Source organism: Panicum virgatum, chromosome 2N (genome assembly GCF_016808335.1).
Source record: "Panicum virgatum strain AP13 chromosome 2N, P.virgatum_v5, whole genome shotgun sequence".
Classification (NCBI taxonomy): domain Eukaryota; kingdom Viridiplantae; phylum Streptophyta; class Magnoliopsida; order Poales; family Poaceae; genus Panicum; species Panicum virgatum.
Genome location: NC_053146.1, coordinates 63,147,999 through 63,162,859, shown reverse-complemented (window position 1 = coordinate 63,162,859; position 14,861 = coordinate 63,147,999). Strand labels below are relative to the sequence as shown.

At 47.0% G+C, this 14,861-nt stretch overlaps 2 protein-coding genes across 2 annotated transcripts; both read left to right on the top strand.

The window, feature by feature from the left end:
• The first annotated feature begins 551 nt into the window (after window positions 1-551).
• Window positions 552-2,540, top strand: LOC120658991 (beta-hexosaminidase 2-like). Its single transcript, XM_039937082.1, has 2 exons — window positions 552-1,362; window positions 1,458-2,540. Exons 1-2 carry the CDS (start codon window positions 552-554, stop codon window positions 2,396-2,398), a joined length of 1,752 nt encoding a protein of 583 aa, XP_039793016.1. The 3' UTR covers window positions 2,399-2,540.
• A 2,711-nt stretch (window positions 2,541-5,251) lies between these two features.
• Window positions 5,252-13,384, top strand: LOC120661765 (importin-5-like). Its single transcript, XM_039940705.1, has 19 exons — window positions 5,252-6,552; window positions 6,839-7,042; window positions 7,550-7,654; window positions 7,754-7,819; window positions 8,046-8,210; window positions 8,508-8,582; window positions 8,662-8,813; window positions 9,224-9,359; window positions 9,455-9,524; window positions 9,599-9,726; window positions 9,811-9,867; window positions 10,890-11,075; window positions 11,189-11,281; window positions 11,511-11,663; window positions 11,758-11,824; window positions 11,926-12,062; window positions 12,598-12,689; window positions 12,764-12,830; window positions 12,932-13,384. The coding sequence occupies exons 1-19, from the start codon at window positions 5,290-5,292 to the stop codon at window positions 13,094-13,096; spliced, it is 3,381 nt and encodes a 1,126-aa protein (XP_039796639.1). The 5' UTR covers window positions 5,252-5,289; the 3' UTR covers window positions 13,097-13,384.
• The last annotated feature ends 1,477 nt before the right edge of the window (window positions 13,385-14,861 follow it).

Genomic DNA, 14,861 nt, shown 5'->3' with positions numbered 1-14,861 from the left:
AACGGGTACAGAGAAACTATGTAGAGGAGAGAATATTGATGACTAAAATAAAATATATCTTTTAGAGAATGAATTTAGAGTATGACGAGTACAGACAGCCTCACGCCGCAGCTATGCCACAGCGCCGCCTCAAGAGACTAGAGCCTAGCCTAGAGCAGTGTGAGTACGCGACGAACACGTCAAATCAACGCCCTCTCTCTGCTTCGACCAGTACAAATGGAGCCCCAACGCGAATTGTTTATAGGCCGGAAGACTCCGCCGTGCAAGTTAACCGGCGCAGCGTAGACTCCAAAGCCAGCATCAGATATTAAACGCAGCCAGAAGCGGAACAATGAGGAGACGAACGCTAGCGCCAAGAACACCTGATGGAGCCACTTGGAGGCAGCAGCTAATAAAGTGCTAAACAGCCTAACACACGCAGTTCGCAGCGCACGATTATCTCCTTAGATAATACCCACACTTACATATATAACAACGAGCCTTGACGTCGAGGAGAGCACCAATCAGAAGCTGCAGCGCGCCGCGGAGCAGCAGCTCGATCGAAAGCTCTAATGGCGACGCTTCTCCTTCGTCTGCTGTTCTTGCTCGGCTGGCCGGCGGCGATGCTCCTGACGCGCGCCGCCGCGGACGCGTCGTTCCCGATCAATGTCTGGCCCAAGCCGGTGTCCATGTCGTGGGCGGAGCCGTACACGGCCGTGCCGGTGTCGCCGTCGTTCCACGTTGTCGCGCCGTCCGGGAACCCGTACCTCGCCTCGGCCGCGGAGCGCTACGCCAAGCTGCTGGTCACGGAGCGCTACCGGCCCGTCGTCGGGCCGGCGGTCACCGTCAACGCCGGGGCGCCGCTGGCGAAGCTGACCGTGGCGGTGTCCGACCTCGCCGCCCCGCTGCAGCACGGCGTGGACGAGTCCTACACGCTGGAGGTCCTCCCCGCGGGCGGCGCGGCCACGGTGACCGCGGTCACCGCGTGGGGCGTCATGCGCGGGCTCGAGACGTTCTCGCAGCTGGCGTGGCGGGCCGGCCACGGCCGTGGCCGGGAGGTGCTTCTGGTGGCCGCCGGCGTGCGCGTTGAGGACCGGCCCCTGTACCCGCACCGTGGGCTGATGCTCGACACCGGGAGGACCTACTTCCCCGTGTCCGACATCCTGCGGACCATCGACGCCATGGCGGCCAACAAGATGAACGTGTTCCACTGGCACATCACGGACTCGCAGTCGTTCCCTATCGAGCTGCCCTCCGAGCCGCAGCTCGCCGAAAAGGGCGCCTACGGCGAGGATATGAGGTACACCGTCAAGGACGTCAAGCGCATCGTCGAGTTCGCCATGAGCCGCGGCGTCCGTGTCGTGCCGGAGATCGACTCGCCGGGTAAGGGGCTACTTCGTGGGCTTTTCTTTCGACGGCCCAGTTAATATTGGTTTCTACGGCCCAACAAATTAACCTATAATTCCATTACATTTTAGGCCACACGGCGTCGTGGGCCGGAGCGTACCCGGAGGCCGTGTCCTGCGCGGGCCAGTTCTGGCTGCCCGGCGGCGACTGGAACAACCGTCTCGCGGCGGAGCCGGGCGCTGGGCAGCTCAACCCGCTGGCGCCCAAGACGTACGAGGTCATCGCCAACGTCGTCAACGACCTGACCTCCCTCTTCCCGGACGGCTTCTACCACGCCGGCGCCGACGAGGTCACCCCGGGCTGCTGGCACGCGGACCCCACGATCCAGGCCGCCCTGGACCGCGGCGCCACGCTGAGCCAGCTCCTGGAGCGCTACGTCAGCGCGGTGCACCCGCTGGTGGTGGCCAGGAACCGGACGGCCGTGTACTGGGAGGACGTGCTGCTGGACGCGGCCGTGAACGTGAGCGCGTCGGCGATCCCGCCGGCGACGACCATCCTGCAGACGTGGAACAACGGGCCCAACAACACGAAGCTCATCGTGCAGGCCGGGTACCGCGCCATCGTCTCGTCGGCGTCCTTCTACTACCTCGACTGCGGCCACGGCGACTTCGTCGGCAACAACAGCATCTACGACGACCCCAACAGCGACTTCGAGACCGAAGGCGGGTCCTGGTGCGGGCCCTACAAGACGTGGCAGCGGGTGTACGACTACGACATCGCGTACGGGCTCACCGCCGACGAGGCCCGGCTGGTCATCGGCGGCGAGGTGGCCATGTGGACGGAGCAGGTGGACACGACGGTGCTGGACGGCCGGGTCTGGCCGAGGGCCTCGGCCATGGCGGAGGCGCTCTGGTCCGGCAACCGCGACGCAACCGGCAGGAAGAGGTACGCCGAGGCGACCGACCGGCTCATTGACTGGCGCAACCGCATGGTGGGGAGAGGGGTCCGGGCCGAGCCCATCCAGCCGCTCTGGTGCCGGTCACGCCCCGGGATGTGCAACGCCGTCCAGTAACGACCCGGCAGGAAGCTTTGACAATTGTTGGGCAACTATTTGGACTTCATCCCTACCTACCTACGTGCCAAATTAAATTTTTAAGAAACTAAAGTGTGAGTGCTGATTATACAGTTTGTTCCGTTCTCGTGTCAGTGTTGGACAGGTAACACCATTTATTTTGTGGGTTTGTTTATATTTAATATTTATTTATTTAAAGTGGAGCGGACGGCATGTTATCTTTGTTATAAGTGGAGTTTGTGTACCTTGAAAGCCGGCTTTATGTGTGGGCCCATTCGGCTATTAGCAGCTCCATTCCCTGTCTGCAGGTCCACGCGATTAAGGGGGCGTTTAGTTCCCAAAAATTTTCGCTTCGAAATTTGTGCCTTCTCCTTTGAACACGTGCATGGAATACTAAATGTAGTTAAACAACAAAACTAATTGCACAGTTTGGATGTACACGACGAGACGAATCTTTTGAATCTAATTAGCGCATGATTAGTCATAAGTGCTATAGTAACGTACATGTGCTAATGATGCGGTCAAAGGCCTCAAAAGATTCGTCTCGCGGTTTCTAGGTGAGTTCTGAAATTAGTTTTTAAATTAGTGTCCGAAAAACCCTCCCGAGATCAGGTCAAACCGTTGATGTGACACCCAAAAAATTTTGATTTGAGAACTAAACGGCCCCTAAAAGAACTCGTGTGCTGATGTAACGTTTGAGTTGTTTTTTTCTGCCTGAAGAAGATATGCTCGTTTGTTTGCGTCAATCATTTGTTTGGGGAATGTCTCCGGCGATTATCGCGCTAAATTTTGTAGAAAATTAGTATGCATTATCACCCGTTCACTTGATTGGTTGGCTGCTTAGCTTGAGGAATGGAGCTTTTCTTGGTATGAGTGTGACATGAGATGCTTTTCACATTTTGAGGAGATGGGGACACCGATACCTGGACAGGAGGAATCCAAGGGCTGCCAAACTAACCAAATTTGTTCACTAGGTACTGGAGTAATTAGGTATACGAGGCTCAACGACGCATAGTCCACCAGGTTATGCTGATTTGACAGGATGACAGGGATTTTGTTAGGAGCTCTGTCTATCGGACGTATTGCAGTGTATGGGGTTTGTATTGTATCAGACGTAAACCTGGAAAATAGCCTACAGTGTAGCATAGCAGAAAAATACTTCTATTTTTTAAACAAAATACATGGTAATTGCTCAAGTGCAAGTTGTTCCTTGACTACGTTACTAAATTGGGATCAATTAATGTTTTTTAAAACATTGGATGGAACCAACCATTTTTCATTGGTGGAATGGTGAGATGAATGAACCCATCCCTCGTAATTTAACTACTATGTTCTTTGTGAGGAAGGGGGTGCTTATATACCAACCCACTCCATTACACAAATCAAATAAAAATACCTGGATTCCAAAGTTACTCTGCTAATGCCATATCTCATGGTCTTACTATCGAACATTCAACTAGTGTGAGAGCGCAGGTGAATTTGGCCGCATAGAAGGCTTTCGTAATTATAGAGTGGGATGATGACAAACATCCACACGCATTCATTACAAAAATGGAGTTCATAGGAGACAATGGGGGTGGATAAGCTAGCTTTTCCTTGAGGGTTCAGGGTGATGTATAGGGCTAGTACTATGCAAATCAATTTAGAAGCCACTGTTCATAAATAGCTGGCACTTTCAATGGTGTGCATAAGAGGATGTTATTCTACTGTATACAACAACCTCCCTCCTCCTACGTGTCGTCTTCTCTCTTTATTGGTAGCTCTCTGATGTCCATTTCCGTTTCCCGTGGAACCAAAGCAATGCCAGTTTCTCAATATTTTGTTTAAAGGAAAACGCCACATCAGTTTTACGTTACAATTTTTAATAGCTTAACACTATGGCAGCTTCTCGTTACTTTGCAACAGATAACGCCATGCCAGTTTCCGTTACTTTGCTAACGGCTTCTCACTATATATCTAGTTTTTCGTTACTTCGTTAGCATCATGCCAGTTACTCTGCTAACGTTACCAGTGTTTTGCTTTTGCGTCGCACGGGACCTCAGCCGCTATGTGCGCTCACCACTTGCTTCGCATTGATATGATGATGCACATGCATACCATCATACATATATAACTACATACTACAAAATATTGATAGCTAACCAAAACAGCGTACTTTTTACACTCCATTCATTCTAAGTTAGGAGTCATTTTGGTTCGGAGGGAGTACACTCCATACGGGAAGAAAGAGAGTCCACAATGTAGTGCCCGCACCTCCTAGGACGCGAGCCCTGTTGGGGCCGCAGGCCGTGCACCAATGAAGACTCGGGGAGGATGGCACCCGGCCGCCTGCCTGTACCCATCAATGCCCAATCATGGCCCTCCAGCTGTAAAACCCAGAACCCCCGGTGCTCGCCGGATCCCGTGGCCATGGGGCGCGCGGGCCGAGCCGAGCGGTCGGTTTCGGCGGACGCAGATACCGGCGCGTCGCTGCGAAAATCCACTGGGGGGCGACGGGAAGGTGACGGGGACAAGGGAATCCCCGCGGAACCGGCGTGCGGGGTGCCGGAGGGACGCTCGGACGAACCGGCGCGTCGCTGCAAGACCGCAGCCAAATCGAACCAAACCCACCCACACGGGCACACGGCGGGCGGGCCGCGTGCTCGCTCTGGTTCATTGCACGGCGGTTGCCCCCACCCCAACACAACCACACACCAGCCACGAGCGCGAGCCTGGACTGGCCTCCCGTCCCGGCGCGCATCTCCCAAACCCTACCCATATAATATTAAACCCAACCCGAGCCCCCGGTTTCTCTCTCTCCACCACCCTCCCCTTCCCGCCGCCGCCGCCACCGGCTCGACCCCTGCCCCCTCCCCCTCCCCCTACCCAAACCCTAACTCGACTCCGATCCGATGGCGTCCGCCGAGGACCAGGCCGCGGCCGCCGCGCTGCTGGGGGGCGACCCGGCGGCGTTCGACGCGCTGCTGTCGACCCTCATGTCGTCCTCCAACGCCGACCGCTCCGCCGCCGAGGCCGCCTTCCACCGCCTCCGGGCCTCGCACCCGGAGCCCCTCGCGCTGCGGCTCGCCTCCTCGCTCGCGTCGCCCGCCACCCCAGCCGAACTCCGCGCCATGGCGGGGGTCCTGCTACGCAAGGTCCTCTCCCCGACACCGTCCTCCGACGCCTCCGCCAACAACGCCACGCCCCCGCCGCCGCTCTGGCCGCAGCTCTCCCCCGCCGGCCAGTCCGCGCTCAAGGCGCACCTCCTCTCCGCGCTCCAGTCCGACCCCCCGAAGCCCATCGCGAAGAAGGTCTGCGACGCCGTCTCCGAGCTCGCCGCCTTGCTGCTGCCCGAGAACGCGTGGGCTGAGCTGCTCCCGTTCCTCTTCCGCGCGGCATCGGGGCCCGAGGCGCCCAACCTTCAGGAGTCGGCGCTGCTTATCTTCGCGAGGCTGGCGGATTACATCGCTGAATCGCTTCTCGACCATCTGATGACTATCCACAACCTGCTCGCCGCCGCCCTGGCGCATCCCACGTCCCCTGATGTGCGTATTGCGGCCCTGGGTGCCGCAGTCAACATCGTCCAGTGCCTGCCCACCAACGCCGATCGGGATAAGATGCAGGATTTGCTCCCGGCAATGATGAGGGCGCTCACGGATTGCCTAAACTCTGGCCAGGAGGCCTCTGCGCAGGAGGCGCTGGAACTGCTTGTTGAGCTGGCTGGTTCGGAGCCAAGGTTCCTGCGACGGCAGATTGCAGATGTGGTAGGGGCAATGCTACAAGTCGCTGAGGCTTCACAGCTGGAGGATGGGACCAGGCACTTGGCTGTTGAGTTTGTCATTACTCTTGCTGAGGCAAGGGAGCGTGCACCTGGAATGATGCGGCGACTCCCACAGTTTGTTGGCAGGCTGTTTGCAGTGCTGATGCAGATGCTGCTTGATGTCGAGGATGACCCTTCGTGGCACTCTGCTGAAACTGAAGATGAAGATGCAGGTGAAGGGAACAACTATGGAGTGGCACAGGAGTGCCTTGACCGCCTTGCCATTGCCATTGGTGGAAACGCAATTGTGCCAATTGCATCTGAGCTGCTTCCACAGTACCTGTCTGCTCCTGAGTGGCAAAAGCATCATGCTGCGCTCATAACACTTGCACAGATTGCAGAAGGATGTGCAAAGGTTAGCCTGATAACTTTTATAAGTATACTTTATTGTTGCTGTTTTGGATATGTAAACTGGATTTCATTAACTGACATGTAGAATTAAGAAAAGGGAAAATGTGACAATGAACACTATTATTGCCTACTGATTCCTCATGAAGAGGAAATGACAAATGCTAAATTGCCAAATCTACAAGAGTTATTGGCTACTGGCTAGTATTAAATTTAAACCACATCACTTCTCTATTTCATATAACATTGCTGAAAAAGGTCATCTTCTCATTGGTTGCTGTTTTTGCTGGCAGGTTATGCTTAAAAATTTGGAACAAGTTGTTTCGATGATATTGAATGGATTCCAACATCCTCACCCGCGTGTGAGATGGGCTGCAATCAATGCGATTGGCCAGCTCTCTACGGATTTGGGGCCAGACTTGCAAGTTCATTACCACCAGAAGGTGCTGCCTGCATTGGCGAATGCTATGGATGATTTCCAGAACCCACGAGTTCAGGTTAGTTCTATCATTTCAGCAAAACTTTATCTCACACCCTTCAACTTGTTACTGCTTATTTGTTGCATCAATCAGCTTGATGTGGATCAAGAAGTGTTTGTGCGCCCTTCATACTGAACAACACATTGTAAATAAGTGTGCACAGTTAACACATCTGAATGCCTCAAAACAAATTTTTATTTAGCTTCAAGCTAATAAAGTTTCTTCAATAACTAGTAATTTATCACCAAGCAAGTTACCTAGTCCATCATGTCATCACCTTTACAAGAAGTGAATGTTAATAGAAGGTAGCAGATGCTCGAGTAACTTTGATTTCTTATCGTTTCATTTTGAGAACTCGGCTTTTGCTCTCAATGTTGTTTAAGTGATTTGCGAGTCATTGAGATACTAAGTTTATGCAATTCTTTTGTCTCAATTCTCAGGCAGAAGTCATGCGCACCTATTTATGTCATACATCTTAGGAAATAGCAATCTGTATTGATTCTTTATGACTCTTTTTGTTGACAGGCACATGCCGCATCGGCCATCCTGAACTTCAGCGAGAACTGTACGCCAGAAATTTTGACACCTTACCTGGATGGAATTGTTAACAAATTACTTGTTCTTCTTCAGGTATGCATTTGCTTGCATTGAATTACATTTCAGTTTGCTTTGGGCATATTCGTTGTTATGCGTAGCAAACATGCTAACATCACATGTTCATATTTCTAGAATGGCAAGCAAATGGTGCAAGAGGGAGCATTGACAGCTCTAGCTTCAGTAGCGGATTCATCACAGGTAACTGTTTGTTTGATGATTGGGAGTAAGTGGATGCATTTTGCTGTTATTATGCATAATGGATCTTTGTTGTCATGTATCATGGGGTTGTCCCATTGTTTATAGGCTTGCTGATGATTACAAGTTTATATCATTTTGACAGCTTTTTATTTATTTATCTAGCTTGCTGTTGATAACAAGTTTATAATAGCATTATGACAATTTTTTTGTTTTGTTTGCCATGCAGGAGCACTTTAAGAAATACTATGATGCTGTAATGCCATACCTAAAAGCTATTTTGATGAATGCAACTGACAAGTCTAATAGGATGCTCCGGGCCAAGTCCATGGAGTGTATTAGTTTGGTAGGAATGGCTGTGGGTAAAGACAAGTTCAGAGACGACGCAAGGCAGGTTAGCCTCTTCTTTCACTTGTAATGTTGTGTTCAAGCTTGCAAATAATGTACTCAATTGCAAATATTTTGTGATTGATTTTTAGTCACTGTCATGTTCTTGAATCGTTTAATTGTTCAATGCTTTCCCTGCTGATTATCAAATTCAGAAAAGTTGTATATCTATTCCTGTTTGATAAAATTATTATTTATGGCTATTATTTCTGCTTCTTCTTGAACTTTAAATTTAGATGTGCATTTTCAGCTATAATATTTTTTTGGTGTAAGCATTGTTATTCTAATCATATGCCCTTGCTAGGTTATGGAAGTACTTATGGCTTTGCAAGGAACTCCAATGGAAACTGATGATCCAATTACCAGCTACATGTTGCAGGTATTCTTCAAAGTGACTGAAACTAGGTTTAACGACACCTTAAATATTTTGAATATCTAACACTCGCCACACGTGATAGGCTTGGGCCAGGCTATGCAAATGTCTTGGACAGGATTTCCTTCCTTACATGAGTGTGGTTATGCCACCACTTCTTCAGTCTGCTCAGTTGAAGCCCGATGTGACAATTACTTCAGCTGAATCAGATGACGAAATAGAATCAGATGATGATAGGTTTGTTATCCATTCTGTTGAAATATTTTATCTACTTGATTGGAGATTTAGGTTAGGAATTATAAAAATCATGATAGACTATTGCCACTTAGAAATATCTATACCTTTCTCGCTCTTGTACAGTTGCAAATAGGGAATCTTTCTAATTTCATGTCTGATGATTGTCTTCTGCCGTATCCATGAGAATGTACAAAAAGGAGAATATTTAGAAGAAAATTGATTTAAGCTGCAAAATTATAGTGTGCTTATAGTCGGTAAAACATTTACACTTTTGTTTATGGAGCTTTTTTTATTGATATATTGTGCAAAGGTTTTGCTATTCATCCTCCTTCCTGCCGAGCCATGGAGAGCATCCTACTTTTAACTTCGTATAATCATTTTGACACTTGCCAAAATTTGTGTTTATACAGCATTGAAACAATCACTCTTGGAGACAAGAGGATAGGAATCAGAACTAGTGTGCTGGAAGAGAAAGCAACAGCTTGCAACATGCTGTGCTGTTATGCTGATGAGCTCAAGGAGGGTTTCTTCCCATGGATTGATCAGGTTCGTTATCGCACGAAACATATCAAATGTCTAATTTTTTCAAGTCTCAGCTGCTCCTTTCCAACATACATCATTGATTACAAATTTACATGTAGGTTGCCCCAACATTGGTCCCTCTGCTGAAGTTTTACTTCCATGAAGAAGTCAGAAGAGCTGCTGTTGCGGGTATTTTGATGTTATACAATGATTTATTTGTGCACACACATTTTCTCCTTTTACAATTCTGAACACCTGTGCAGCAATGCCTGAACTTCTGCGTTCGGCCAAATTGGCTGTTGAGAAGGGGCAGGCTCAAGGCCGTGATGAGTCTTATGTTAAACAGTTATCTGACTACATAATTCCAGCTCTTGTTGAAGCACTTCACAAGGTCTATTTGAAGATCTCTTAGTAGTTTGATTATTATTTCTTTTACACATGCCAACACATGAATTTTTTTGCATCGTTTGTGCAGGAGCCAGAAACAGAAATGTGCTCATCCATGCTGGATTCATTAAATGAGTGTATGCAGGTTTGTACATTTGCACCATGTGCTTGATAACTTCAATCTATGATATCGATTTTTCTTAAAGTTTCACTTGGATATTTAGGACCTAACTTCTATTTTCCAACCGTCCCCTTGTTGTGAAATAAGTATGTCTTAGCGTATTTTCTCTGATAAATGTCTAGTTAGAATGGAACAATATAAAGTTATGCAAGGTGTGTGTTTTTCAGTCTGAAATTTGTGCATCTCCATATGTGCAGAATACCATGGGTATATATTCCTGTTTAGTTGATGCATCAATCTAATACTGTTTGTGGGATATATGTAATGCTCTACTAGTTGAAAATGTCTCTTTTAGGGTAGGTTTACATGTCTTCCATTGCTCAATATGTCTGAGATTTTATCCATATTTTATTCAGAATGGATAATGGTAGTCTCATATAGAAAATTGTGATCGATAAAACCGTTGCAATTAGAGCCAGCTAGCATCACATTGAGGAATCAGGGGTTTGCACGCTTACTAAGCCAGACAAAACTAGGTAGTCTTGCTAAATGTTGCCAATAGGGGTCTAAGCAGCTAACTTTAGGTTGTTATATGGAGTTTAGATGGGTAGCCTTTGCAATTTTACCAGACCTAACTTCTTCTGTGATGGTCAACCTTCTTTGAAGAAATAAATTCACCTCATAAATTTGAACAAAGGGAACCGCCCGCGTGTGATGGAGGCGTGATGGTACGGCCCACTTAATACGCACACGCTTGTGCTTTCAATGGTTTTATTTGTCAGTGTGTAATAGGGTGCATGTGCAAGTGTGTGGTGTGCAGTGTGCTTGCGTAGCGTGATTTGTGCATACATGCACATGTGCGTGATCATCACCTTGCAATCACAAAAAGGTAACAGAAGGGATTATTGAACTATGTTCTGTGGATGGAACATTATTTGCTATAGTTCTGTTGGTATACCTTAAGCATGTTTTAAAATATTCTCGTCCCTTGTATAGTTTATGACTCTGCCTCGTTGAATTTTTCATTAATGTTATTCATTGGGCAGCTTTCTGGTCGTTTGCTTGATGAAACCCAAGTACGAGCTATTTCGGATGAGATTAAAAATGTCATTATAGCTAGCGCAACCAGGAAAAGGGAACGTACAGAAAGAACAAAAGCAGAAGATTTTGATGCTGATGAAGGAGAGCTACTCAAAGAGGAGAATGAACAAGAGGAGGAAGTATTTGATCAGGTCTGTTTGTTTTGAAATGATGTTAGGGATTATCTCATTTCTCTTAAAGATGTTCTGAAAAAACTGTCTTTTGCATACCTATTATTTTCCATTTAACATCTTTAAACTTTCAGGTCAGCGAGTGCCTTGGAACTTTGATTAAGACCTTCAAAGCTTCTTTCTTGCCATTCTTTGATGAGCTTTCAGTGTACATTACGCCAATGTTGGTAAGCCGACTGAACCCTGTCCTGTTTGTTTATTTGTTTGAGCTCTCTGTTGTTGAGCATTTTTTCAGTCGCTGCAAGCTTATTTTTGGTTTACATACTGGGATTTTAATGTTCTTCCTCATTAGTAACATTGACTTGTTTTTCCATGCTTATTCCTGTTGTACAGTCCTTATGTACTGTTGTTTTTTGAGTTTGAGACTTTATTCCAACTCTTTGGGTTGATGTGCAGGGAAAAGATAAAACACCTGAGGAGAGAAGGATAGCTATCTGTATATTTGATGATGTTGCGGAGCAATGCCGTGAATCAGCTTTGAAGTACTATGATACATACCTTCCTTTCCTTTTGGAGGCAGCAAACGATGAGAATTCAGATGTTCGGCAGGTCAGTTTTTTGCTCTATCTTTTTCCCTTCATCCATTCTCCCTTTTACTCTGTATCTTTGGACACTGATATAGTTGCTGAACCTCTTCGTTTAGGCTGCTGTCTATGGTGTGGGTGTATGTGCTGAGTTTGGTGGTCATGTTTTCCGCCCCCTAGTTGGAGGTAGGTTCTTGATATTTCTAGTATTTTCACGTTTTAATATTTTTTCTCAACATTTTCCTTCCAATCTAATAATGTGATGCATGTGATGCTGCTGAATTCAGAGGCCCTGTCAAAATTGAACAATGTTATCCGACATCCTGAAGCACGACATCCCGACAATATTATGGCATATGACAATGCTGTTTCGGCACTTGGAAAAATATGTCAATTTCATCGGGATGGTATTGATGCAACCCAGGTATATGCTCATTCTCGATACCTTTATTTGGATAATATGATCAATATTTTCTAGTTATGTCCTACCAATAGCAAGTGGTTTGTTATTGGTAATGTGATCAATATCTAGAGGTTATCCATTGCCAATTGAATGTGACGGCATGTTCTCGGAAGTTGTTTGATGCGCCCTAGGTAGTAGTTCATGTGGAATAGTGAGGTGGCGAACAGGAAGGATGCTCTTAGGGTGAGGCACAGTATGAGGTTGTCTTACGGTGAGGCAAAGTATTGAGAGAAGGCTAAAACATGGATTTTCAGCCCCTAATAGTGATTCGATGAATGGTCCATCATTCATCTCAGGATGGAATGGTCCATCATGGAGTCGTTCCATGAATTTTGGTGGAATAAACCCATTTCTCATTATTAAGCTAGCCATGTGTGTTTGAGGGATGTGAGAAGGTGATGGACCACCCCATTCCTCAAACCTGTCTAAAATCTAATTTTCACTGTTAGCTTGGCTAGTGGATAGTATTCCAAACTGATCCATACATTCTTCTCAGGTTGTTCCAGCCTGGCTTAGTTGCTTGCCTATAAAAGATGACAAGATTGAAGCTAAAGTTGTACATGAGCAACTTTGCTCAATGGTGGAGAGGTACGCTCTTGACTGGAATTCTTCCAACAAGGTTAATGGCTCTTGCAATTTATAGTAACCAGTTCTGTTTGCAGGTCGGATACAGAAATTCTTGGCCCTCAAAATCAATATCTTCATAAAATTCTTTCAATTTTTACCGAGGTAATGTTTTATCTGTGTGCCCAATTTGTTAGGTTGTAAAGTATGACGACAGTTATGGATGAACTCCTGAATGGTTATTGTCCAATCTCTATGTTGTTTAGGTTTTGGGCAATGGAACAGAGCTTGCTACAGATGAAACAAAGAACAAGATGGTCAATATCGTGAGGCGATTCCAGCAGACTCTACCTCCCGATTTTCTCGCATCATTATTTTCCAACTTGCAACCGCAGCAACAGCTCCTCCTACAGTCCATTCTATCGACATAGATTTTTTGATGCTGCAAGGTCCTGGCTTGCACTTTTTCTTGATATTTCATCATTGTTACTGTCAGCCAATTTTTTTGTGTTTGGATATTTTTCTGGGTGGGGTAATTTGTGAATGCATTGCTCGCTTGGAGGAATTGGAAGTTGTGATCGTACATGGTTTTGCTGTAGAGTTTGTATATTGTCATGTACTCAAAATATGTTTTTGAGACGTGCTGCAACAGAGGTGTAATCGAAATGGTGAGATTTGTTGTCGGTTGGGTTGGATATATGCTGCATCAGTTTTGGTAATGAGATCATTGTACTTTTGAGTGACATTGCTTTCAGCTTTGCTTTGATTCCAGTTGATTATCTTGTCATTTTATTTGCCAATTTTTTTATTGCAAACTTTTGAGATATACAAGCTTTGTGTTAAAGCCATCGAGTTGACCTCTCTGCATACGAGTTGCATCGAGTTCGTGTGAACTTCGAAGCGTTGATCGTCTGAACGTGCTAGCACCCTTTGTGTCGCTACTAGAGTTTGCTACAGTATTTTTGTGTGTGCGTGTGTGTGTGTGGGAAAGGTAAGATTGCACCTTGTGAGCTGTGACCTTGTCTGCATACTAGTGGCATCGAGAAATCTGCGGCGGAATTGAGATTCGCGACGGCTCGGTTGCTGGACTTCGTAGTCCAACCTAATATGGATCAGTCGTTTCATGTTTTTTCAAGTACAATGTGCATGTATTTTGATGCTATCTTCGTTTCATGTTTGAGTTTTCTTCTCAACAAATCAATAGAAGTACACAATCACTTAGCCGGTGCGCTCGTCACCATAGAGGAATCAATCGCAAAAAATTCCAAAGGTACCTTTCAGATAATCTTCGCTGCAAAAAGTTTTGACATCAGCAACGAGCTAGGACTGGTCGCGAGAGGGTTACCTCTCGAAACACGACTGGAACATGCCCATCCTATCCAATTCTCCAGCTCCATGGCGGCTCGCCGGCTCCACACACGAAGACAAATCTGAAACCAACCCCCGAGACCGATGCTAAGATGCCATCTTTCTTGACCTTGCTGCTGCCCAAAAAGCGGTCTCTTGTCCTGTTCGCGCGAGTAGCCCCATCGAGCTCGACAAAGAAAATGCCCCTTGACAGCGACAAGCAGGGTATCTGCCCTGCTACCGAACAAGAGGTTACGAGCCATAACCCTCTTGGAGTCATCCTCACTATAAAAAAACTACGGCCAATGTGGGTGCCTATCCTATTGCTCAGTCAGCAAGCTCAACATAGTTTATTTGGTCGAATGACGCGCCACTATTTGACAAATTTTGCCTTTTTGATAGGTGAGGTGGGCATGCCCTTGCAGCCGAAGTTGAAGGGGTCCGTGATGTTGCTTCACGAGACATCAAGATTGTGAGAACCGCCCAATTTGTACTCGATTTAAGTGAAAATTATTGATTAATCCATTAAGATGAGAGTTAACACGTGTCCGTCTCTCGACATGCCCCGTGTTAATCCACGAAAGTCATATTAAACAGAAACATAAAGTTTATTATATTTACATGCTCTCACGAAGCTCGATTACGATAAAGACTTACTAAAGTAATGACGCCTTGCTCAAGGACATCATTACAGCCACCACGACCTACTCTTTCCCTGCGTTTGGATCAGCGGGGTAGAAGTGGCCGAACACCACTTCCGGCTCACCTGCAACTAGGTTTAGAAAGCACCCTGAGTACAAAGGTACTCCGCAAGACTTACGCGATTAAATAAGCAAGGATCATGCAATG

Bases quoted from the DNA above. Each gene is read 5' to 3' on its own strand.
- LOC120658991 (XM_039937082.1), top strand. From the start codon at position 552: ATGGCGACGCTTCTCCTTCGTCTGCTGTTCTTGCTCGGCTGGCCGGCG. The intron at 1,363-1,457 runs GTAAGGGGCTAC...ATTACATTTTAG, and splicing joins GCCGGAGATCGACTCGCCGG to GCCACACGGCGTCGTGGGCC.
- LOC120661765 (XM_039940705.1), top strand. From the start codon at position 5,290: ATGGCGTCCGCCGAGGACCAGGCCGCGGCCGCCGCGCTGCTGGGGGGC. The intron at 9,868-10,889 runs GTTTGTACATTT...TTCATTGGGCAG, and splicing joins CATTAAATGAGTGTATGCAG to CTTTCTGGTCGTTTGCTTGA. The intron at 11,282-11,510 runs GTAAGCCGACTG...GTTGATGTGCAG, and splicing joins TGTACATTACGCCAATGTTG to GGAAAAGATAAAACACCTGA.